This window comes from Photinus pyralis, unplaced genomic scaffold (genome assembly GCF_008802855.1).
Source record: "Photinus pyralis isolate 1611_PpyrPB1 unplaced genomic scaffold, Ppyr1.3 Ppyr1.4_LG2, whole genome shotgun sequence".
Lineage (NCBI taxonomy): Eukaryota > Metazoa > Arthropoda > Insecta > Coleoptera > Lampyridae > Photinus > Photinus pyralis.
Genome location: NW_022170403.1, coordinates 29,826,001 through 29,852,607, shown reverse-complemented (window position 1 = coordinate 29,852,607; position 26,607 = coordinate 29,826,001). Strand labels below are relative to the sequence as shown.

Below are 26,607 nucleotides of genomic sequence, written 5' to 3'. Positions count from 1 at the left end.
GTTAATTACCTAATTTGCGTTAATATCGGTTCCCAGGTCTGCGGATAATCACGATAACACGGCGGTTTTAATAAAGTAATTAAATAACGCGGTAATTTAATTACAATGTAACGTGTGTCGCTACATTTAGATAACCTGAAAGTGCAAGGCTGCAGTTTTCCACGAATTTTGCAACGTAAAATTAAAGGGCAGTTGGTTCTTCCAACCGGATCAAGTTATTATTTTGCTTGTCCTCGACTTTCTAGAATCACATTACGTATAATTACCTACTGGTACATCGCGAATGACATCAACTTTCGCCAAATTTACTCTTTTTAGAGCAAGTGATTTATTCATTTAAATATGCGTTTCATTATTCTATAGCTGTTTTATTTTCCCTGCTGACAGCGTTCGCAAAGTGCCTTTGCAATAGCCGGATTTGCGTTTTTCCATTTGGACATACAAAATTATGGTTATATGGCAAAAAGAATTGTGGGTTCCAGCGTACTCTTCGTAAAGTTGTTAAAGCGTAACCGCCAAAAATAGGGGGCTCTGCAACGGCACCTTTCTTTGCCCCATACGGTTGCGCGTCGTTATGCAAATTAAAGGCGTTTTTTTAAAATTTTGTTGCCTTTTTTGAGTGAGCGGGGCTTCCGCCAAGGCTGCTCTACCAATCCAACCCACTACATATTTACAAATATCCATGCCCGAACCCGGATTCGAACCAGGGACCTTTGGCACCACAGTTCAGCTTTAACTAAACGGCGCTACACGGGCCGGCTGTGCATCCTTTGTTTGAAACGAAATTTTCGAATCGAATTTACGTGCTGTCAAAGAAATAGCGGACTGGATGAAGGGCAGACAGCTGATTATTCGGCCAGAACACGGTGAGCTGGGTAGTTATATTCACAAGATAGGGCATAGAGGGGATGACCTCTGTCTCGACTGTCGAATGAAAGACGACAAGGAGCATCTATTCTTCCACTGAATGAGGTGGAGCCACGAGAAGAACTTGAAGTGAAAGTAGGGGTCGGCTTAGCAACGCAGAATATTATAAGGGCGGTGTGCCGCAAGGAGGAGAAGTTCCGCATGGATTTCCCAATCCCAAAAATCTCCTTTTTTGTGCTTGAAACAAACCTAATTTCTTAAACCACGCACTAAACGATCTCGTAGCCCAAGAGCGAATGCCTCTCCAAAAAATAAATTACCTTACAATATCCTTACAATAAAGTTCGTTCACGCCACGATATTGTAAGGTAATTTATATATACTCTCCTCAAATCGTTAATTCCATCTTGTAGATTACACCTGATGATGACGTAAATCGAAACATGTAGTGCCCCCTCCCCTTTTACACTCAATTATAAATTACATGGGAACGGTTTTGAGTCTATTTATCTGTTTAACTTCATCTGGTAGGAGTTCGGAGCCGGAAATCCGATCCGATCATAGGAATGCTGGCGTCGGGGGCGACGAAATTCCAAATAAAATCACATCGAAGTCCTAGATCGAGGTTGAGAGAAAGCATTCCGTATCTATGGATCGTGCTGGAGTTGTTGGCAGCACGAAGCTAATTTGTTGCAGAATAGATATTTCAAATAACAAAAACTCCGACAGAGCTGAATTTTTGTAGAGTCCTTGGGTACACCAGTAGAAATAAAGTGCCAAAAGCCTCCATAGATCCCATGTGTCCTAAAGAAATTATTCAAGGTCAAAATTTTCGGTTTTTTGGATTTTTCTACAGAAATGATCCTCATACTTTTTTCTTTAAGAATCACCATTCCTAAGGTATTGCCCGATGAAGGAGTTACATTCTACACATTTCTACACCGCCGGCGAGGTAGTATACTTGGCGCGTTTTTTTAACGTGGTTTCCCCGGTAGGCCTACTCCACGATCTTTTGTGACGGATTTTTATTGGAAAATACTGTACTCACGGCATGATGATAATTGATTTTGAAATTGATATATAACTGATTTAAACTGTAGTTCTGAATTCTGTTAATATTTTGATCTGATTCGCACTCTTCAAATTCGACTTCAACAATCGAATTTTGTTCTACATTTGAAAGTGAAAAAAAATAAAGCAGGTTTCATTTGAAAAAATCAACTTTTTAATGTTCGAAACTTGACCATTAATTTTACAACACCCTGTAGAAGGACGATCAAAATTTAAATCATTCGCATGCAGCATCTCTTCAGTATTGTTGAATTTGGAAGACTCTTTGAAATTCAAGTCAACGGAGTCATAAGTACAGGGCGCTGAATTAAAGCAGTCAATCTTCAAAAATTTTGAAAAATCTTGAATAACTTGAAAACTTTTGATGCTAGGTATACGGAAATGTGGTATCAAATGACGCGACGTAGATTTTCATGTAGATTTCGAAAAAGGAATAAAATATAAGGTGTTCTATTTAAAATTAGAAACGATCATGATAATATTTTCTTTCGATAGATCATGAAAAACTATGTTGGTATGCAAATTTTCACATTTAAATTATTAATGGAAGTCTTTTAGGTAACGGTTTGCGTGAAACAGCCTGTACACGTGGCATTTGTTTGCATATCATGTGGAATGTAATCCTTCAACCCTTAGAACGGTGATATCTTAGGAATGGTGGTTCTTAGGCGAAAAAGTATAAGAACTATTTTTGTAGATAATTTTATGATCTACAATTTTTGTCTAGGCTATATGTTTGATAACACTTACAGTTGTCGAGAAAAATCCAAAAAACCGCCTTGAATAACTTTTTTAGTATACATGGTATCTATGGAGACTTTTGGCACTTTATTTCTACTGCTGTACCCAAGGTCTCTACCAAAATTCAGCTATATCTGGGTTTTTGTTATTTGATCAGTATTTTTACGTCAATTTTGACCCCGGTTTGATTCATTTGAGGTTGCAGTATGGAGTGAACATGTGCAGGAAGGCTTTGCATCCAAATGGTGCGAAAAAGGCCGTCTTGAACGGTGCCGCTGCCGACCAGAGAGCGGAAATGGCGGAGCAACGGAGAAGGGGTACAGTCTCTCAAGTTCTTTCTCCACGAGTTGTACGACGCACAAATTAAAAAAATAACAACAATTCGAACGCAGAACTACACCGATAATGTCAATCGCTACTCTAAATAAATTAGTAAGAACGATTTTATTTTAAGTTACAAAATTACTGCTTATGTATAACGTCGCCTAGTTACCAATTTACACTACCAGTTCGATCTTTACTCCGCTACAGCCACATTAGTTAATCTTGTCATTTACCACGACTTCTCGGTGCCACCAACTTTCGCACGCATTTTAACAGTTAGGACCGTATTCAGGAACAACTCATTCACATACAAAATCCTGCCAAATATTGGGACCACGTTTTATATGCAAAATCGAAACGAGCTAATTGATTTAGAGCAATCGAGCCTGAAATTGTACTGCTAAGGATATAAACCGAGGCAAGTGTGGTCTTAATTTTTGCATGAATTCGATCCAACGATTAACCAGATCTGAGTAATCTGTAGTAATTGTTCACTTTTCTTTCAGCATTCTAGATTGATCGATACACGATCGATATGTGCTTTCAAGTCGGTAACAGTTTAACGTAATAGCTCACTCTTAGTATACGGTTCTCAAATTTACTGTTTTGCGTTATATAAGTCTCATTAACCTTTGCACAAGCCACATTCATTTTATGGTTCCTTCGAGAAAATGTTTATGCATATTAGGTACCTTTTGAGACTTAAATGGATTAGTTGCGGTGCACAATGAATAAATGCCGCGTACATCCACTGTTTAAAAATTATACACACCTGTTCAAATGCAGTCCAAGGTTCAGGAATTAAGTTAATTTATACATTGAGAAATTAATTAATTCAAGTTTTTTTACAATCAAAAAATTTTGTAAAAAAAAAGTACCTACGTCACATTATATTTTGTACCGATTAACATCGCTAATCATTAATAATCGGAACTTACCATATTGTCCTAACTGCTAATTCGAATAATCCCGGAAAGACTAGATCATCAGACGCGACCAACCATTTTCTTCCGAACAATCGCAAAGCCGGCATAACGTGCCCCCAGCAACCTGAAAAAAATAATCAAACTTAAAGCACCATCGACACAAGGGCAAATGAAACATTTTCAACTAGTACAGCGCAATTGATGTCCGCTACCGACATTAATTTTTCGTGGTTCACTGCGGTAAGCATGTATAAGTTTGAAGGTTAAGATGAAATTTATTGTTTATTCTTAAGAAGAAAAAAAACCTTAAATTTGGTTTAGGTGCCTAGTAATTAACGGCAATAAAATGTGCATAGTAAATTTTAATAGATCGCATTTAAAATGAACCAATGAAAAGGCAGATGCGACAGGTAAACAAGAAGAGTGAGTTAACATTTAGTATTCAAAACTAACAATTAAAGGCTACTACTACCATCTTCTATTCATTAATTAGGAATTTTCTGAAAGGGGCCTAACACTCCATACAATTGAGTGTTTTTACGGGAGATATCAACAGAATATGGTCTTCGGATTTCTTTTCACCGTGTAGGTGCTATGTGGGTCCAAAAAACATGTTTCCTAATAAATCAAATGTTTCGGTTCCAAAATTTATTTCTTAACCATAGATTGGAATTAATGGCTTTGTCCAAGTAGCACAAGATGACACACCTTCGTGCAGGCGATAATTCTGATCTCAATCACATTTGGTATTTCCACATATTCTGTTGTTAAACATTAATTTCCCTCCAAGACCGTGTAATTTTCCATGTTGCCTTTAACAAAAAAGTTTTATTGCGTCAAAGATGAGTTAGCTGTTGTCTAGCTACCTTTTTTTTGTTACCTACCCAACCCAACCATTATTTTACAACTAACTTTTAAACTGTATTTGCTCTCATGTATATAAGTGATTTATATTTATTATGTCTTACATTTTGACGTTTTCACATTACGCATTCGAGATTATTGACTTTTAAAGTGTCTTATTTTGCGTTCCTTCCCTACCGTACTTTAGGTAGCGTTACAATTAACAGGCAGCCTTTGATGTTTGATCGCATGCCACTTTTCGATTTCATATTTAGGCGGGCTCTCTTTAGCTTTTGGAGGGAATACTGATTCCGGTGGTCATTTTTAAACGTTGCCTGGTTGATTTTATTTTTTGTAGTATGAAGTTAGCGTTGAACCTAGGGTTAAGTAAGTACATTACATCCATTGAACTGTATACTCTGTAACTGGACCAAAATCGCGTGTCGTCTTACGTAGTCTATGGTAGGTATCCTCATCCACGTCGTTTGTATAATCATCCTTGTTTGGTACGGAAAACTCCTAAACGCCACGTGAGTGAAACATGCTAAGGTATAGATACCTCTACTCATCTCTCTCGTTACGGCGCCCTTGCAACAGTTGTTTACGCTCAATGGCATTTCAGTTACTAGTTTCTAGTTCACGGACATTTAAAACGAGTATAAAGTAACGCGGACCTTTGCGATTGTCCTGAATATTCCAAGTAACAATTGGAGTTAACTAGACTACCGAATTTGGAAATTTCAGCCCCGCCATTTGAGTAAGCATAATTATCAGTAGCTAATTATACATATGTTGCAACAAACCTCGTCTGGTTACGTGTGTTTGGTGTCAAATGAAGCGCGCTTAATTAGCATGCATTTTAAGAATGGTCCCAGATTTTTTGATAACGGGATCGAGTAATTAGTTAAAGAAGTTTTAATTGTTGAACGTTATCAGCAAAGTACGTCGTTTAGAGATTAGACGTTCGATACGTTTCTTTCTGTCAATTAACTATAAAGGGGCTTTTGGCTTTGCTTTCCTGCATCTTTTTTCCCAGTAGATAGCGTTAATGATTTGTGCGTCGGTCCCCCCTTATGAAAATTACTGCCTTTTCCGTGTATCGCAATTTTGTTTTAGTTTCATGGCCTGTGGTCCACTTTCCGAATTCAGGAATTGACCGTTGGTCTCCAGCTGATTTGCCCGTGTTTTCCGAATTTCGGACACAGTAACCTACCGTCTAAACTTGGCGCAAGGATCAACAAACTGCTGGTGGCGCTCGAGATTCCGTACCGTTCCACGTATTCCAAGTATTTCAAATGGTTACCATCTCGTTCTCGCTCATGTGTTGACATCTGATAAATATTAAAGCACTCGTTGGAAATTGGTTCACAAACTAGTGGCGCAGGGCTCACCTCTCGTGAGTTCAACTGTACATGACATAATCCGTCGCCGCCTTCACGTTCACCTAGTGCAAATATTACGCCACGCGAGACAATCTTTCGTACAGTATTATAGCGAACATTCCAGCAATCTCGATAGACATCGAGGCGCCATGAATGATGAGTCCGAACAATATTGTCGTTTACTATATAAGCAAATTGTAGCGTATTTCAGTTCAATTCTATCGATGCAGTTGAGTATGGTAAAATTGTGAGTGATAAATTGTAATCACTGTTATAAATTAATTTATTTCAAGACTTACAAATTTATTGTTAATTAGTTGTAACAAATAAAACCACGTAATTAAATTTACGTTACAGTATGTAGTGTAACGGGAGACCACGAAGGAATTATAATTTTCGTAAATTTTTGGGCCTATGGTCTCGGATTACGTATTTGCGTATGAAAGCTTGTCGCGTCATGAGACAAAACTAATGGGATGTACGTGAACCGCTATCAAGAGTTAGATTCGTTTCGTTATCAGGTCATTACGCAAGCTGTTGACCTACAGGTTTCTGGCAAATTTCTTTCCTGAAGATAAGATTGGTGGCACATACTGTAGTTAATTTTGTCTGAAGTACATGCATAGGAAGTATGCGAAAACGGACTAAGTGATTAATCTTAATGCAGAATTATATGAACTCAGAATTAGCAAGTGTCCCAAGTTCCTCGTAATTTCGCCATATACAGAATCCGTGAGTAGAAAGTAAAGACGCAAATTGGCTAAATTTTTATGTCATTTGACAACCACATTTTAACAATTCTCACAAACATAATTCATTTTAAGCTTTCTCCAAATTAAACACGTCGACAAATAGCGTCTATTACAGATAAAAAATTCACGAAGCACCTTTGTCAGGGCTGAAAATCGAGATTGCGTTCCGGGAGCTAAATTCATAATCCAACTTCAGCCCTGAACTTCTGACCCGAAATGTAATTTAGAGTATGTTTCCCGCACCCGTTCGCGATTCTTCTTTTCAAATTGGCTTTTTTCTCTCTGTACCTCACTTAATTAGTTACGCCTAATTAAATTACAATTTCACACGCATCACACGAAATGAATCTCGTTTATTACAGCAAACAAACTGACGCCGACGACGACGTCGGAATTCGGGTCACACATTAACTATAAAATACATACCCGCGACCAATTGCTGTCCAACAAGTTTAATGATTAATTAGATTCATCCCCTTCCGACAGTGTAGGTAGGTATGAAAATTGGATTGTTTTTCTCCTTTCTATGTTAGAGTAACCCTGGGAAAGAGTAATTTGATTCAATAAGATTAAGATAACACCACCCACTCGAGCTTTTTCATTCGCAAGGGGTGCCTAGGGCGCGTTTGTTATTTTAAATTGACGCGGTGAAAAATAACTGTGTAATTGGTAATCGAAGAGTGCGCCGCAACAGAAGTCAAATGTATTCGCGTCGTGGTTAATTAGTAAATGGGGGTGTAATAAGCAACTTGAGGGTTCTATATTTACAAAGAGCGTGGGCGTGCGATCGTAATACGAGAAATCCACGCCATTCACACGTTAAAAATATGGTGAGTAAGTTTGTCTATAGGAACTGTTTATTTCAAAGGGTTGAGTTCCACCCTGTATATATCAAGTACTATGATGCACACTTTTATAAGAGCCGGCAACCGCGCGGTTATTAGGGGAAAGCAGTCTTGCACCGCCGTGTGGAGAGCACGAATGCTGGTTACGCACAGCCATCTTGGTTTGAGCTATCGTAGAGAGCTTTGAAATTGACATGATTTAAGTAATCTCAATGCTGCGTCACATGTATAAAAAATACCGTTTTCATTCTTGGTGTAAAGGTTTGCTCAATTTATGGTTACGTTTTGATTACATGGTCTTGGCCCCAAGTTAAATTTAAATTTTTGTCAATTTGTAGAAATTATCGAATTGTTTGATGTGTGTACTGATTTGCAGAGCTGGGCAGTATTCGATTTTGTAAATACTTTTTAGTATTCAAATCATTTAAAGTATTCAAATACTTTGTAATTAAATACTTTTATGGAAGCAGTATTTGTATTTGTAACTCAACTACTTTCGCAAATATTTAGTATTCGAATACTTCGCAAAGTATTTGGATACTTCGTAAAGTATTCCAATACTTCGCAAGGTATTTGAATACTTTGAGAAGTATTCGAATACTTCGCATAGTATTTGAATACTTAACCTTCCTTTTTTACCAAAAATCGACTACTCCAAAATTTCTCGGGAAAACACTTTTTCTTATTAATTTTGGTGCGTAGAATCCAAAACAATTTGTACTTCTTCAATCAGACTTCTCAATCAAAGTTATAGAGTAGAAACCAATTTCGAAAGAAAATTCAAAGGGCTGTAACTTTTGAACTAGTAGCCCAATCTTGGAACTGTTTGAAATTATGGATTCTACAGGCCACATTCTATAAGAAAATTTTTTTCCCGGGTCGATCTGAGACAATTTTTTTTTCGGGGCTCAAAAAAAGGCAGTGTATAACCTTCCTTTTTTACCAAAAATCGACTACACCAAAATTTCTCGGGAAAACACTTTTTCTTATAATTTTGGTGCGTAGAATCCAAAACAATTCGTACTTTTTCGATCAGACTTCTCAATCAAAAGTTATAGACTAGAAACCAATTTCAAAAGAAAATTCAAAGGGCTGTAACTTTTGAACTAGTAGCCCAATCTTGGAACTGTTTGAAATTATGGATTCTACAGGCCACATTCTATAAGAATTTTTTTTTCCGAGTCGATCTGAGACAATGTTTTTTTTCGAGCCTCAAAAAAAGGCAGTGTATAACCTTCCTTTTTTACCAAAAATCGACTACACCAAAATTTCTCGGGAAAACACTTTTTTTACTTCCATGGAATTACGTTTCCGATTATCAATTTGATTATATGATGATGATGCAGCGCGTTTGTATTATGATCATGACGGACTGTCACCCTAAATATCCAACGAGAAGTGTTGTTTTTAAAAAAGAGGGCTGCCCCCCCCCCAAATGTTACCACGAATTACCGAGAATTCTTTCTTCGTTCCCACACGGGATTAGCCTGAGGATCAAAAATATAATGTTCTAAGTCATGTTAAAGAGAAACCAATTCAAAATTAGGTTCTCATCTTCCATAGTAGGCATAACACGTATTTGTACAGAAAAAGCAATTTCCGATTTTCGGCAATTCGGCAATTTAATTTCCGATAAGTAATTAAATGTCACTCATTTTCCGGGCGCAGACGACAATTACCATTAACACGATTACTATTAGTATACGGCACTGAAACCAAATAAATTGGTAATTATATATAATTATATTCTGAATTTATTGTATGATCTCGAAACTGCCGAGAGCCAAATTTTATTTGTAAATTATCGTCAGTTTTATATTACTCATGATGATAAATCACAAACAATAAGTTTAATTAACAAATGAGATTAAATTCCAATACCTCGCTTCTGATTAACATAAACATTTGTTATCTGCAGAAATTATTTAGACATTGTCAAACAAAAACACTTTGTTTTGTGCACCTATGGTATTTCTACATTAATTATAATAAAAGATAAGATTCCTTAAGCGCGTTTTACACGCTGAAAGTTGAAATTCTCCTAGCCGTGGGCATGCGCAATATGGTGCTTTTGCACTTACAGCAGAAATTGTAGGGGTGCCAACAAGGTTGTGAAAGGCGTTCATCTAATCTATTTTTTTTAGGTTGGTATTAGCAAAATTTCACGTGAAAGTGTAATAGAATTGCAAAGCACATTTGTTACTTCAAACATTTCAAGGTTCGCTGGCAGCCATTGTTTTATGCTGTGGACCTGTGGTCCATCAGTGAACACTGCTAATGGCGCGAGTGTGCGTACCAACAGTAAAGTACCATATTCACTCGGCGATAAACTAAGAAAAAGATAGTGCGGGAAAATGAGTGTAACCTGCATTTTAATTACCCATAAATAAAATCGTAAAGAAGTGCGACGGAATTAAACAGAGCAGCGCATCGCCACCAAAAAATTCCACGGAGCGCTAAACTCGTAATATTAAGAACTGAATTTCACCATAAACCGGAAAACTTCCACTTATTAATGGTCGCTCAAAGTTGCAGCGTATTGTTTTAAATTTCCCCACTTTTGCTTGCGCGTTGTTTCCCCTGCAGCGCTTAATTATGAAGAAGGCCATGGACGAGAATCTTGATGATGTTTGGCGGACTATTCAGAATCGTATATCCCATCAACACTACGTGGATTCTATTTGAATGCAGTGCAGTATATCGAACCCAGTCTGCAAGCGTCGTTAGCGATATCTTGAAAGCCAGATAGTTAACACTTGAAGAATTACAAAGACGATAAGGGAGTAATTGCATTTTTATCACTTGCGTTTTGTGCATTATTATCAGTGGAAGGTTGTCTAGAATTAATTGTTACATTGTTTGCTAGTATAAAAATTAATTAACTGGCCAGTAGGGATTACGCTTTTGTAAGAATTTGTTCGATTTCATTATTTAATCATACTAAAAGTATTCAGCTATAAAGTTTTAGAATTTTTAACGCATTTATAACGGTTGCCAAGCGAAATAAAAAGGTTTCATTTCCAAGGTTTAACAATTAATGTACCTTCAGTGAAGGGAAAATTAAATTGAATTCTTTCCTATTCTTAACCCTTTTTATCTGAGCTAGCCTGGGAAGCAAAGGTACGGAAGGTAGGTCCAAACGTCCAGGAGAAGTTTGCAAGCAAAATTTAACAAATAAAGATTATATAAAAATGTCCTCTTGTAATCCATATCACCACATTTAGATCTTTAACATGATATAAGTAATTAACACGACCATAAAATAACATTCGAATGTGATAGTTTTTTTCTTCCGAAACAAGCAATCAAGATCGCCGTGAGTGACGTGACCGTGTCGAATGCACACAAACTTTGTTCGATCATTCGGCAAATTGCAATTCATAAATCGGCCAATTAAGGTCTTTGTCAAGGTTTTCTTTGTTTTGCGTATTTAGACGACTATATGTTTAATTACGTAACATTGCAGGCATGGGCGATTTTACCTTTTTTTGATCATTACGAGCAACTATCGACGTATTGATTTCAGTATTGCGTGTCGATTGTCGCATGTGCAGCTACACGAAAGCACGGAATTGTAATGATAGTCAATTGTCATTACAATGGAGCTATTTGGGTGTGATAATTGTTCACATTTTCTTAAAGTGGTTATTTTCATTGTGTTTGTGCATAGAAAGTAATAGCATTTGATATGTTCTGCGCATGCTACAACCCCGATTTTGACATGCACTGTTAACTCACCCTGTACAAACAGACAATTTCCTACGCTACTTCCCCTATTACTCGAACAACCAACCTATCGCTCTCCTTAACAACTCTTTTAAACGGTCAATTTTTATCTCACCGACCCTTATACATATTTAACACTTCTAAGAAGGATATCTTTTCACATTTCAGGGGTTGATTTTTACAGTAATAATAAATTTTTATTCAGAATGTACCGACGGCTAGTATTTTTAATTTTTACCCTTTTAGAAAAGCGCACTGTGCTTCTTTAGCTGAAAAAGTAATAACACGTCTCGCTCGTGAACCACCACTTGCTAGTAATTCTCTGTGGCGTGGCTTTTTTTAGCGCATTTCCACAAAAATAAAAAAAATGCGTTATTGTGGCCACTTTGTCCGTCCGTCCGTCCGCTCGTTTTGCGACGCTACTAGTTCTTTATCTTAAGAGCTATTGTTCTACTTTTTTCGCTATTTGGTTCGTTATGGTGTCGAGTCTTGTACCAAGGAAGGAATTTTTTCTGTACCGCTTACAAAAAAAGTTATTGTAAAAAAAACAAAAAACCGTTTTTTACATTTTACACTTTTGCCGTTTATTAACGATCCTAGAGATCGCTTATAATTTGTCATTGCTATCTCTCGTCTGCCTGTTGGTCTGTGCGTCTGTTCCTTTGTCTGTCTGTCCATCTATCTGTCCGTGTGAACGATAACTTTGTTTAGAAATGTTCGATCGCTTTTACATCTCCGTTAGTTATGAACTGAATTGCATGAAATTCAATATGGGTATAGCTTTAGCCATATAATACGCAATGCCAAAAGTTGAATCGAATCGATTCAAAATTCACAGTGCCCTTTTCGCATCTCGACCATTTATAAACCGAATTGCAAACTTTTTACTTATAAAAGTATTTGAATGAAATTTGATACATAGGCACTTGGAATAAAGGAAAATCAAACGCCAATTTCAAAATTTGGTTTTGCGCATGCGCAGTGTCAACTTTTTTATCTATGGAACCATTTAAGTGAAATTTGATACTTAGGCGCTTGGAACAAAGGAAAATCTAACATTAGTTTTAAAATTTAGCTTTGCGCATGCGCAGTTCCAACTTTCTTATTTAGAAAAGCACTGAAATGAAATTATTCTCATAAACTGAAATTGAAGTAGCACGTCAAAAATGGATTGCCCAAGTGCAACGCTATCTTTCATATTTATGGCCGGATTTTTACGATTTTAACAGAAGTTGCATCTTACAAATGGGCAATGAATGCAAGTGGAAATGTGGTTTAGATGGAAGAGCAGGAGGGAGGTAATGCAACTTTCAACTGAATCTCGCCCCAGTTTTATGTAATCCATTATATTGTTTATTTCTTTGTAATTAAAGGCATTTATTATTATTATTATTATTATAAATGCGCTTTATGTAAATCGTTTACGATTACTTTTTAACTTGTTTAATAATAAGAGTAATTTCCTGCTATACATTTGGCCAGAGATAGATGTAATAAACTTCTTAGACCACACAATGTCATGCTCGCCTAAATTCACACTTCATTTCTTTATCGCCGCATTCGTTCATATTTCTTCGCGGCTACCCGCATAATGATCTCCCCACTTTTTCCAAATTTTACAACCACACTTTCACAATGGTCGCTAATCGCGGCCATCTACTACATTTCGTCCCCCTTGAGCTATCTTACATTCAGAAAAGCAATTGCCAGAAGCATCGGCCGTTAAAAAACTCTGACTAATTAGTGCTTATGATGCGGACACTTAAACGCATTAACTCCGCCTTATCTCCCGCCAGACTGGTGCGACAAACCCTCTCATGTTGCAATAAATCGCCCGTGTGTTATTCGGCAACCATTGGCTTAAAAAAATAGAGCAACAAAATTGTGGGAAATACTGCCCTCTAATAAAACGACCTTATAATAGTCAACCCAAACACCAAAATCAAATTAAAATGGCGCCTACACTTATGTAAGCCGTATGTAATTTTAAGGAGGAAAATGGTATACCACATCATGGAAAGAGCCCAACTCTAGCGTTGCAAACAAAAAGCTGTACCTAAGGACACAAAGAAAAGCACATTAACCATTTTAGATTATTTCTTTCTCAAGGCGAAGTCGAGATATGGACCGTAACAAATCTGAGTAAGGCGAGGTGGCCCAGTCACCGAAGCCGAGTGTATGTCTTATCAAAAAGTCTTATCAAGAGTGTTATGAAACGAAACGTGTGCAATAGACAACTTTCTTATTTGATGAGCAATTTGATCGTTTTTTATGGTAGGTTCCTCTAATGAAAGCAAACAAAATGGGCGTGCCGAAAGTCATACTGCGCATGCGCAATAGCAACTTTCGTATTTGTGGTGCAATTTAATCGACATGTTTATGGTAGGTTGCTTTGATGAGCCGAATCAAATTCCTCCATCTCTAACGACACTTAAAAAACAATCCCTAACTACATTCTCATAATAATCAAGCAAAAGAAAAAAAATTGACAAACAGTAACAATGATAAACGATTAATTGCTAACAAAACATCGGTGATATGTTCTTAGTTTGAATTTTAGAATTTTGGATGGAAGGTCTGCAAAAAGTAATTTGCAACTGAAAACTATGTAGATACTTTGTAAAAGTAACTGTATCTGTAACTAGTTCAATCTAAAAAGAAAAGAACAAAGAAAAAGAAATATAACACACCCGGTATAGGTAATTTTCAAAAAAGATTCAAGTCATTCAAATTTCAAAAAAGGTTCAAATGATTAGTAGATATATTGATTTTTTTGAAAATAAAAATTGATGAATTTGATGCGAACTAACGCACGCGCCTGCATTTTTTACGGAGGTCACTCGGACACTGTTTGTTCTCGCGGCTGAGTGGTCTTTGTTTAGTCGCCTTGTGCCCGCCCCTACACGGGGAAATATAGATAGAAGCCTACACTACCAAAATATCGAAAAAAATGAAAATGAAAAAATTTAAATACTTTAGCGGGCTTCCGTTACAACATGAAGATGGTAGGAAACATGCTCTGTTTCATTACGGGTTGTGACTAAACGTCGTCCTTTTTCCGCCAAGGAAAAATGCAAATTGTCAATAAGGTTAATGGTAAACAGAATCCTCCTCAATTAAGCCTTCGTTTTGTGGACCCCATTGCAACAGCTGGTGAGGTGGTAGCTACAGAGGTTGGGGTTCACATAGTAAAAAACGAGATGCGGCGTTAACCCTAAAAAATTACAAAAATTTGGCACTTTAGAGTGATTACCGGAGAAGAAATCTATAAATAGTAGCATAGCAAACAAGATTCTGTAGTCTATCCCTCCAATCCCCCCAAATCATTCTTCTCGGAAAAATATACCTCTCTCAAGGTGTAGACAATTTCGCGTAGTCCGTTGCACAATTACCAATTCGTTTTTTTCGCCAATATAGCAAAAGCCAATTGCGAAAGAAGCACAATAACTTTTTTCGCCTTTAATTAAAATCTCACGTAAATTTCCATTACGGAATTGAAACGAGAAAGTGGTAAATTGACTGTTGCGCGTTGTTCTTTCCAGTTTGTCGATTTTCCCCGCATGGTTTGTAGAGTGCGTCTTCGCAATAAATTATCCTTCTAGAAGGTTTGCTGTACCAAGGACACAAAACAGAAAAAAAAACACTCTTAAAATTGAAGATTACACAATCAATCTTAAGTAGAAATTGTCTCCTATGTTCGTCGGTCACTTCCGCCAGCCATTCCCTCAACTTTCCATACATTACGTAACAATTTATATTAATATAATAAATGGTCGATTTGGTTTAGTTCCGCTAAACAAAAATAGCCGAAGTTACGTGCGTAAGTGTAATAATGTAAATAAAATAATTCAAACTGACTTAAATTTACCAGAAGTTGAAGGTTTATTTACATTACGAGTCGATATTATTAGTATAGTAAGTGCTTTGTAATCAATGATAGCTCAGCAATTTTAAAAGTGACCGCTTTTTTTATTGTGGACACTTTTGGTTGAATCTGCTACTCACTATACTAGTGACTTTGGAATTTTATATTCAAGGGTAGTGGACAGAAGACGTTGGTCGAGGATAACCCGAGGTCTGTATTTATCACGTCACGAGCATTGAGCCCTAGGCTACAATTTCAGTGCCCATAATTAAAATTCCCGAATGCAAATAGGGTAGGTCGATATCTGCGTAATGGTTAGTGCTAAGTATATCAAAAAGGGAATATACCTAGGCGTTGTGGGCTCTTTTTTATAATGATTGTTGTATAATCAGCCGTTTTCAAAATAAGTATACGGAGTTAGGTAGAAAGTTATCCGGCCTAGCATTATTTTTTTAAATCGAACACTGTATCATTTCATCTATACTTAAAAAGATAACATATTAAAGTCTCTTTTCTACGAAGCTCTGGATAGGACACATAGGAAATTATTTTGTAAATTACAGTTGTAACTGGGAATTATACTAATTTACAGTTGTAACTGGGAATTAGTTTATAATTTACAGTTGTAATTTCAATTACACTAATTTACAGTTGTAACTGGGAATTATCCTTGACAGTTACAACGGTAAATTAGTTTAATTCCCAGTTACAACTGTAAATTAGTGTAATTCCCAATTACAACTGTAAATTATAAACTAATTCCTAGTTACAACTGTAAATTAACATAATTCCCAGTTACAACTGTAAATTAGTATAATTCCCAGTTACAACTGTAAATTAGTATAGTTCCCAGTTACAACTGTAATTTACAAAATAATTTCCTATGCCCTATGCAGAGCTTCGTACTTTTCAAAAATTAGGAAAAGTTCAAAAGATTTTGAAATTTTTTAAATCACCCGAATCTGTTGTAATCTCTGATGCGTTACATTTTTGAAAAGAGAATTTGATATGATTTTTGGATTAAAATATACAGGGTGTTCCTTTGTGTAAAAAATTAGGTTAGGGCTTATTTTGAAAACGGCAGATTATTCAACAATCATTATAAAGAAACTTGTATATTAGTACCTACTACCTATATTAAAACATAAGTTGCAGAAGGTCGCCTATTCTAGCACGAGTTATTTTCTTTGTTGAGCCCTTCAATTTTAATTAAAAAACATTTTTCTGTACTATATAGTCATTGTGAAATTAAAATTCTTTTTAAATCTTCCCTCGAATCATTTAAATTTCAAAATTTTGATTTTACCACAGAAAATAAATCTCTTAAGCTCCTTTAACTATTACCGGCACTATACCAATTGGAAATTCCAACTTTTTCTTTAGTTGAATGATGCACACGGACGAAAATTAAAATAAATATATAATAAAAATATTTAATTTAATTAATATGACAGGCAGATCTTCATTTGTTGTAGGTAATAATTTTGGTTGCATAAAGTTAGGCGTCCTTCATAAGACTTTTTGTCATTTGGTAGACATAGGAAATTCCTATAGGAAATCCCTATGTCTACTTCTACATGAATATCACTGTATAACAATTAAATGAACGATAAATTTATGTCTTGAAATGGATTAATTTGTACCAGTATTTATAACTTACAATTTATAACAACATAACAAAAGCCCATCGAAATAAGAACTGCCCTCGAAACACAATTCGATTTGGGTATATAGTAAACAAGGTTCTAGAATGTTCTTAGAATGTTCTCGAGTTCTCAAGGTCGTTCTGAATATTCTCGCACAAACACGTAATATTTCTAGGAAGCATTAAGTCACACCCTGAGTCACACCCACCTTCGTTCCTTATCGCCAATGACGCATCTTCCATGTCGCCTCGCTGTCTATAGAAAGTACTGGAATGTTCGCTAGAATGTGAATATGGTTAGCTTCTAGCAGAGAAGAAAATTTGCGATTTTGTGAATTGGGGTTGGCATTTTTAGCCTAGTTTTTAGCGAATTTTGAAAGTGGTGCTTTTTGGAAGCGCCATATTTCGGGAACGAATTGACATAAAAAATATGTATGAATCGTCAAAACAACCGAGTCGCCTATTGAAAATTTAACGCTCCACAAAAAAGTATAGAAAATATTTTGCCGTAGGACGCAAGGGAAAAAAGTTATTGGGGAAAAACCGGAAGACAGTCAACAATTTTGCAGTTTTCCCTCTCCTCCTCTTTTCGCACAAGGTCGTCGAAGTCGAAAACTTGAGGAAAGTTTAAGTAACCATGACATTTTTTGGTGTAGAATGCCACTTATTGTTATGTAAGCTTGTAAAGGGAGGATTGTACCCCTTAATAAAAAAATATTATTATTATTATTATTAAAAAAAAGCTTAATTAACTTCCGACTTTATTGCAGCTAACACTACTTTTTCCAACCTGTCGACTGGACATAGGATTTTTTCCTCAGAAACTGCAGCATATGGCATTTGGGTCATTTATATATTTCGGATTTTGAAAAAATATTTCCAAATTCCTACTGTAAATTGGAGATGCGAAAATTTAGTATGTGGGATTCTTTCAAAATACGAAAATAACAATTCGAAAATTATCTTTGTATCTGCACTTATATCCGTCACAAGGTTCTACGTGTTAAGTTTAAGTCTAAATGTCGGCTAATTAAGCAAACGCTTAGATTTCGAATTACCTATCCTCCGCACTAATAGCTCGTTAATTACTAATTTGATGATTAGATAATCGACTTTAATGTGGAGCACTGTTTTGCTGGAAATAATAAGACCAGCAGCACAGTACAAATTTATTTGAAACTGTTTCTAAGTTTTCAAGTAGTTGTAGGGGGAAGCAAAGAAGGTGAGAATGTCTGGAGAAGTTGCGCTTCTTCAAGTGCCAAAATATGGATAGGTGGGATAGGAATTCATAGCGAGTGCTCGACATAAAAAAGATTGTCGGAGAACGGGTGGGGGTGGGATAGTTGGAAGGATAAGTACGAGGATAAGTATCTGTCAACACCCGGATTATAAGGGTAGAGAGTCGCTTACCGAAGGGACAAGAACGTAAGAATTAGAAGTAGAAGTAGGGGTGGTTTGAAGGTGAGCCGAAGAACTGAAAATAGCAACAAGTTCAAAAAGTAATCGTAAACGATTTACAAAATGCGCATTTCCACATTAACAGTCTTTGTCCGAAAAAATTAGTTATTTCAGCCAACCATAATAGAGATCTTCGTGCATCCATTAATTTTACATCACACCTTCTTAAGGGGTTGATTCTGTCCCCTCAGATCAGCATAGCTCATAAACAACTTTTTAAATTTGGTATTAGTTTTACTTTTATTCCAGGTGCGTATATAGGAAATTTCATTTGTGTCTTAACAAATTAAGAAATTGAATTGCGCAAATGCTATAAATCTGGGTTGCGCATGCGCAATTTTTTTTAATTCGTCTCATAGTTGCTTGAGGTTTAAGGAATATTTACTAACTCACAGAAAACCCGGACATTCATATGTTCTTTGAAACAAAAATGATATAAGAACTCCATTTTTTGGAGGTTTCGCCAGGTTTTGGGTTGTAACTTTTTGGCCACTAGTCTACGTAGCTGAAAAATAATACCGACGTTTTTCCCAAAGTTATCGTGCACACGGACAGATGGGCGAGCAGACAGATGGACAGACAGACAACAGGCTGACACACAGACGATACAAAATTATATCTAGGGGATCGTTAATAAACGGAAAAAGTGCAAAATTATGCTACATGAAAAAATGATTTTTTCCTATAACTTTTAATAAGAAACGTAGACAAAATTCCTTCCGTGGTGCAAGCCTCGGCGCCATAATGAAGCAAATAGCGAAAAAAGTAGAACGATAGCTCTTAAGATAAAGATGTAGTAGCGGCCGGACGGACGGACAGACGGCCGGGCAAACAGAGGGACAGACGGACAAAGTGGCCACAATAACGCATTTTTTTAAATTTTTATGGAAATGCGCTAAAAATAGAATTGCGTATGGGCAAGAGAAATTTTTTGAATAGCCATTAATTTTACTTTTAGTCGAGGTGCCTACATACAACATTTCATTTAAATACCCTGACAAATGTAAAAAATTAGATTCCGCATGCGCAAACCCAATTTTTTAATGGACATTAGTGCTACTTTTATTCGAGGAAATTCCATTTAAATACCTAACAATTGAAAAAATGGATTGCAAATGTGCAAAACAAATTTTTGAAATAATCATCAATTTTACTTTTAACTAAGAACATGTGTACAAAATTTCAAAGCGATCGGACATTTCTAAACAAAGTTATCGTTCACACGGCAGATAGATGGACAGATAGACAAAGGAACAGACGGACAGACCAACAGACAAACGACAGACAGCAATACAAAATTATAAACGATCTCTAGGATCGTTAATAAACGGCAAAAGTGTAAAATTATGGAACATGTAAACTACGCTTTTTGGTTTTTTTACAATAACTTTTTTAGCAATAACTCTTAAAACGGATGTCCATAGTATCAACATTAGATCAAAGGATATTCTAACGGTACCGATTCATAAAACTGCTCTATATCAACGTTCATTCAGTTATAACATCTGCAAAATTTATAATTCCCTCAGTCCGGCTTTAAAATCTTGTGATTTAAGCTCGGATTTAAGAGGTTCCTTTACAAGTCTTTACTGCATAATCAATAAATTAATGGCGTTTTCTGTTCTTTTGCTTGTTTCTCCAATATATCTTGCTGCCATAAATGATTTAACAGTTTATTTTAAAAGGGTTAAGTGGGAGAGCAGATGGTATGGATGCCGTACCAATCTGAACTTCTTCCTTTTGGGTTGTCACATAAATTATTTTACCTACTTTTATAAAGTTGTAAACGGCAACTCAATAAACGACTATTATTATTATTATTATATTATTATTATAAAGGCAGAAAAAAATCCTTCCTTGGTAACGAACCAAATAGCGAAAAAAGTAGAATAGCTCTTAAGATAAAGAACTAGTAGCGTCCAGACGGACAAAGTGGTCACAATAGCGCATTTTTGAAAAAAATACTTTGATATATTCGTTATGGCTGGCTGGCCGGCTGTCCGGGTGAGATCTCAGCAACTACAATAGCTAGAGACTTCAAATTTTCCCTAAAAGCTTTCTGCTATAGTGTAGATGTGCAGGCTCTAGTCTATTTTGAGTTAGATTACTTGTGAGATCGATAATTTAAGAAAATAATTTCGATATGGTTTTCGGAGGTGCTATAATTTTACCGTTAGATAGCGCTACCAGTATAAAAACTTAATTATTTACTTTGTGATTTGTTTTACAAAATGAAGACGTGCTCTCAATTGAAATTAAATAAAATTAATTATTTAACGCAGCGAAAATTACTCGTGAGATCGATAATTTTAAACTTCGCTAATAAAATACTGACCTGTATTGCCAAAAATGCGCTTTAATCATGCAGATTTACAACCTGTTTTATTTTTTGTGGAAATGCGCTAAACAAGATTGAAGCATATCAAAAAGTCTGCCATAGAACCTAAAAAATTACCTCGAGATACCACAGATCCTGTTGAATGCTACAGCATTGGAATTTCTCTTCCTCTGCATTTATAATTTGGTAGGTCTATTTCCTCTTTGTGAGGAAAAAGCGGCCAAATAGTACCTAATTCTTATATTGAAGCAACCATACAATCAATGTATATATCGCAAAATTATACCATCACAGTTGTAAGATGATGCACCAATATTGTCGCATTACGCCTCCAGCAAAGAAATAAGTGGAACATTCGATAATGAATCGCGCTACGTAGCGATTTAGAGCGATTTTTCGTAAGAGAAAGATGGGATGAACATAATTAGTGTTTTAAAGGTTCGGTAAAAAACCAGAAAATTTGGAAAAAAAGGGGTAAGGAAAAAATGGGCTTTTTTTGGGAACAATTTTAACTCATCCCAATTAGAAATTATGAACTTAAAAAACTGTCTCTACAAATTACAATAATAAGAACAAAGACCAACAGTCACACTCGTAAAAGCACATCCACGCATTTTTTACGTATAAATGCAAATTATTATGCCATTTATTTCCAGTTTTTCCGATTTTTTTGTGGAAAGACGGGCTTTTTTCTAAGAGACCAATTTTTCCGGAAATTCTGAAACACTAAACATAATACTTAGAGCCGATGATAACAGGCTAATGAAGATCACGAGAGACAGAAATTGTCAAGAAACACCGAGAAAAATTGATATCATTGTTGGCGATTATCCTCCATAGAAGGCGAAGTATGAAGAACAACTCGTTTAAAGCCAGTTCAATAATGTGGCGATACTCTCGTAAAAAAATTAGCATCCTCCTAACCCTAAACAAGTAGAATAGGTACAATAAAAGCAGTTCCAGGACATACGAGAAGCAGTCTGAATTAAACAAGCCATGCGTAGGCAATAATCAAAGTTACACAGTGATCTATCATGTACCTACTGAAACTGGATATTACCTATACGGCTATACTGTTTAAATAAATATAAATTTGTTTGTGTTAAAAGCGAAAACAATTCAATATTTAGGACAGTATATCCACAGATTTAAATATACTATTTAAATCTGTGGTATATCATTGCCGATAACTTGGGAGGTCCTCCTCCTTCATGTGACTTTACATTGACACACATTTTGCAGAGCGGAAGAAAAGCGAAACCCCCAAACCAATTCCGCTCACTACTACCAGTGAATAAAAACCTTTTATCTGCGACTATTAAAGAACGCCCAAATAACTTCACTATATTTTAGCGAATTATATGCATTATCCGTTCTTCTGTAATCCTTATTACTTTATGTCACTATGTATTTCTCATAATTGCATATGTATAAGTTCATAATTGCGTATGTAGATGTACTAAAAATCTTTGCTACTACCAATTTGAATGCGAACAACTTTTTTTAGTCCGCAATCGGCGCCCTCTGAAGTTACTAAAACAAAAAATGTGGAAATTAGCGCAACGGTCCCAGTTTTTACGTAAGCAATTGTGAAGAAAAAAATTAACATGAACGATCAGCCAATATAAAAACTATTAAGGCATTGACACCTGGCGCTTTCTTCATCTGCAGCAAACCAGTTCGCCGAGTTATCCGACCGCATTTGTTTGTCACTCACCTGTCAGTTGAGCAAATAAAGTTGTATCAATTTCATCGGTCGCTCGAGTAGCAAAATTGAATCATTTTTTCACCGATCACTTTCACGCTAGGACATCGCAACGGAGATTCGGCTACGGGAAGTAAAAGCGCCGTTCACCTTTCTATCGCTTACGAGCTACTGATGTTTTTTTCTACGGTACACCCTTTCAACGAAGACCGCCACGAGTTGCGCGCCTAATTGCGTTTTACCTGCGCACTCGAATTTCCTGTCCGTCGATGATCCGACCAGGTATAGGTAGAAATTCTTTTGGAGAAAATGCGTCCGACGTGTACGGCACGGGCCGTTGATAAAATTGAAAGTGTGGAAATTCCTCGAGGTAGTCCGTTGACGTGTTCGAAATTTCCCACCATAAAATCAATAAGGGGTAACTTTTTAGGGAAAAGTTAACGTTAACATTTCGATTAATTGCAAATGGATGTAGGGGGCGCCATCTCGAATTGGTTACAATAAGTCAATCGAATCGGTACCCGTTACAACAACAGCTTATTGATCAAGTACTAGGTAGTATCGTGTATACTCGTCGGATGACTCTATCCAACAACTGTAAAAAACGACGCGTCGTATTTAAATAATCGCAGGACGCTTGCTTCCAATCGCTAATCAGTTACGATAAATTATGGCGGGATGGAGAAGTAGTGGTCCAACTAAATTTGCACAAAAATTAAGATTTAGTTTCTACTTATACGCTACTTCAAAGTTGACCCCGGGTCGGGGGGTTGCTTTTGAGCACATTTCCACAAAAATAAAAAATGGGCTACTGTGGCCACCTTGTCCGCCCGTCGGTTCGTCCGTCGTTGGGACGCTACTAGTTCTTTATCTTAAGAGCTGTTGTTCTACTTTTTTCGCTATTTGGTTCGTTATGGTGTCGAGGCTTACACCAAGGAAAGAATTTTTTCTGCGTTTATTGCTAAAAAAAGTTATTGTAAAAAAAACAAAAAACCATTTTTTACATGTTCCATAATTTTACACTTTTGCCGTTTATTAACGGTCCTAGAGATCGTTTATAATTTTGTATTGCTGCCTATCCATCTATCTGTCCGTGTGAACAATAACTTTGTTTAGATCGCTTTGACATCTTGTTCATGGTTGTGAATTGAATTGCATGAAATTCAATATGGGCATAGCTTCAGCCATATAATACGCAATTTTAAAAGTTGAGTCAAATCGATTCAAAATTCACCGTGCCCTTTGGCCTTTTCGCATCTCGACCATTTATAAACCGAATCAAAACTTTTTTATTTATTTATAAAAGCATTTGAATGAAATTTGATACATAGCCCCTTGGAACAAATGAAAATCTAACGTTAGTTTCAAAATTTAGGCTTGCGCATGAGTAGTTCCAATTTTCTTATTTAGAAAAGCACTGAAATGAAATTCTTCTTATAAACTGAAATTAAAGTAGCACCAAAGAATACCAGTTACTCTTTGGTAGCACGTCAAAAATGGATTGCACATGTGCAACGCTATCTTTCATATTTGTGGTCGGATTTTTACGATTTTGAACAGAAGTTGCATCTTACAAATGGGAAATGAATGCAAGTCGAAATGCGCTTTTTTTCATATAAATAAACGTTTAATGAAAATAATAGAACAGGAACAAATTACATACAGGGTGTCCCTGAAAGGTCTGTACAACGCGCTACCATGGGTTCTTGGTATCAAAATAGGACGATTTAACCCAACTTACCTCTATCCAAAAGTGCATCGATAAGGCGCTATCTACCGCCAAAAATTTAAAAAAAAAATCGTTATTTTTATTTTATCGGAAAATGGTTTTGCCGATTAAAATGAAATTCGGGATGTGAATGTCTAATGTAAAAAGGGTCTTTGTGATATCATCGTTTTGATTGTAGTTGCTATGTAGGTGGTAAAATACTGATCATCCACATCTGAAGAGGTCTAAAACTTTTTAACTACTATTTTGACGGTTCTGAATTTTTAGACACTGATAGACAGTTTACTTGCAAGCATTTTTTGTCTCTTGATGAATATCGCTATCTGTGATGGTTTAGGAAAAAAAAAATTTAGGCATGATGAATGGCATGCACCATACATGCGATTGTTCCTCAAAAAATCAGAAGATGGCTGTTAAACCTTAGAGTGGCGTAACGTTTGTTTGTTGTTTCTTAAACTTGAACAATTTACGTTTTGCTTGAAGACTTAAAATTTCATTGTTAAAATTGTAATATGGCTTTTCAATACAGTAACGCAGAGTTAAGTGATATGCTATTAGTGTTTGGATACTGTCGTGGAAATGGTCGCCAATGCGTTAGGGAGTATACTCACAGGTTTCCAAATCGTCATAGCCTACTTCTTGCTTGCACTTATGGTTTTTGAGGAACAATCGCATGTATGGTGCATGCCATTCATCATGCCTAAATTTTTTTTTTTTCGTAAACCATCACAGATAGCGATATTCATCAAGAGACAAAAAATGCTTGCAAGTAAACTGTCTATCAGTGTCTAAAAATTCAATACCGTCAAAATAGTAGTTAAAAAGTTTTAGACCTCTTCAGATGTGGATGGTCAGTATTTTACCACCTACATAGCAACTTCAATCAAAACGATGATATCACAAAGACCCTTTTTACATTAGACATTCACATCCCGAATTTCATTTTAATCGGCAAAACCATTTTCCGATAAAATAAAAATAACGATTTTTTTAAAATCTTTGGCGGTAGATAGCGCCTTACCGAAGCACTTTTGGATAGAGGTAAGTTGGGTTAAATCGTCCTATTTTGATACCAAGAACCCATGGTAGCGCGTTGTACAGACCTTTTAGGGACACCCTGTATAAGAACGGGGTTTTAAAACATAATAAATTTCGTCAAAAGAATTACAAAAAAAAGGTAAAGTTCCTAAAATACATTCGGCATTGCCTTTTTGAATTTCTATACTGATTCGCTGGTAAATAAATAAATAAATAAACTTGTTGCAAATGTATTTGGAAAAATGATCCTCGTGTGAGATCGAAGGGACTTCCACGCATTTTTGTGTGGCAGATCAGTATTCTCAATCAATAAGATCTTGTTAAAGGCTACCACATTCCCTTTGTTCGTACCGACTTTCGACGCCCCGTTCACCCGCAATCCGTGTGTGAAGTATTGACCCCACCACCAGTACGACCTTCTCGGGGGCTATCACATTTTCTCTGTCGGTGCCCAGTTCCGCCGTCCGATTCAACCGCATTTCGCATTTTGATGGATTTTGCTAAAAACCCCCCACAAAGTAAAGTAGTACGCATTTTTTGGGTACTTCCCATAGCTCGAGCTTCTATTGACGACAGGAGAAAGAAAGACCGCGATTAGAGCTGTAAGAAACTTTTGGACGCCCCAAGTCGAGTACCTACTACCTACCCTTCGAAGAGGCGCGCCTTGCAAAAGGTGGTTAATTTCGCCCCTTTTTAGCGCATTTTTGCAAATTTATTTGCAAAAAGGTAACTTTTAATCTCACTTTGTTGGCCGGCAGTAAAGGCGAGCCCTTAGAAGAACGCTTGTAAAAAGACGAGGAGTGTACATGCACCTATCGGGGCGGTGTAATTAACAACTTTAGGGACGGGATTACAAGATGTGGGGTCGGCTACATCTGGGCCCATCCCCGCGTGTTATACTAACCTGAAGATTTTATACTTTTTAGCGCATTTTTGCAAAAAATTTTTTTTGTAAAAAGTAGCTTTTAATCTCACTTTGGCTGGCTGGCTGGCTGGCTGGCTGGCAGCAAATGTGGGCGCGTAGAGGAACTCTTGTAGAAAGGCAACGGGTGTACGTGTATCTACAGGGCCGTGAAATTTGTCAACCTTAGGGACATGGCTACATGATGTGGGTTTGGCGACATCTGGGCGTCATCCTCGAGCGTAGTATACTAACGTGAAGGTTTTTCAGTTTTTTCCTATCTTCTACTACAGTTTTGGTCCGATTCTTTTGAAATTGGTGTTGTCGGAAAGATGTTTTAAACGCGCACAACGCGGAATTTTGTTTTTTGTCATAGGGGCGAAATTAACGACCTTTTGCGAGGCGCGCGCGCGCGTCTTCGAGAAGTAGTCAACTTCGGGCGCCTTTTACC

The 26,607-nt window shown here is 36.5% G+C and overlaps 1 protein-coding gene across 1 annotated transcript in view; it reads right to left on the bottom strand.

Moving 5' to 3' along the window:
- LOC116163758 (sn1-specific diacylglycerol lipase beta-like) overlaps positions 1-22,542 on the bottom strand; it is a gene marked incomplete at its 5' end in the record, with an annotated part of 36,749 nt that extends 14,207 nt beyond the window's left edge. The window contains 2 exon segments of the mRNA XM_031477861.1: positions 3,942-4,053; positions 22,501-22,542. Of these exon segments, the coding sequence (XP_031333721.1) occupies positions 3,942-4,036 (95 nt within the window).
- Positions 22,543-26,607: the final 4,065 nt, after the last annotated feature.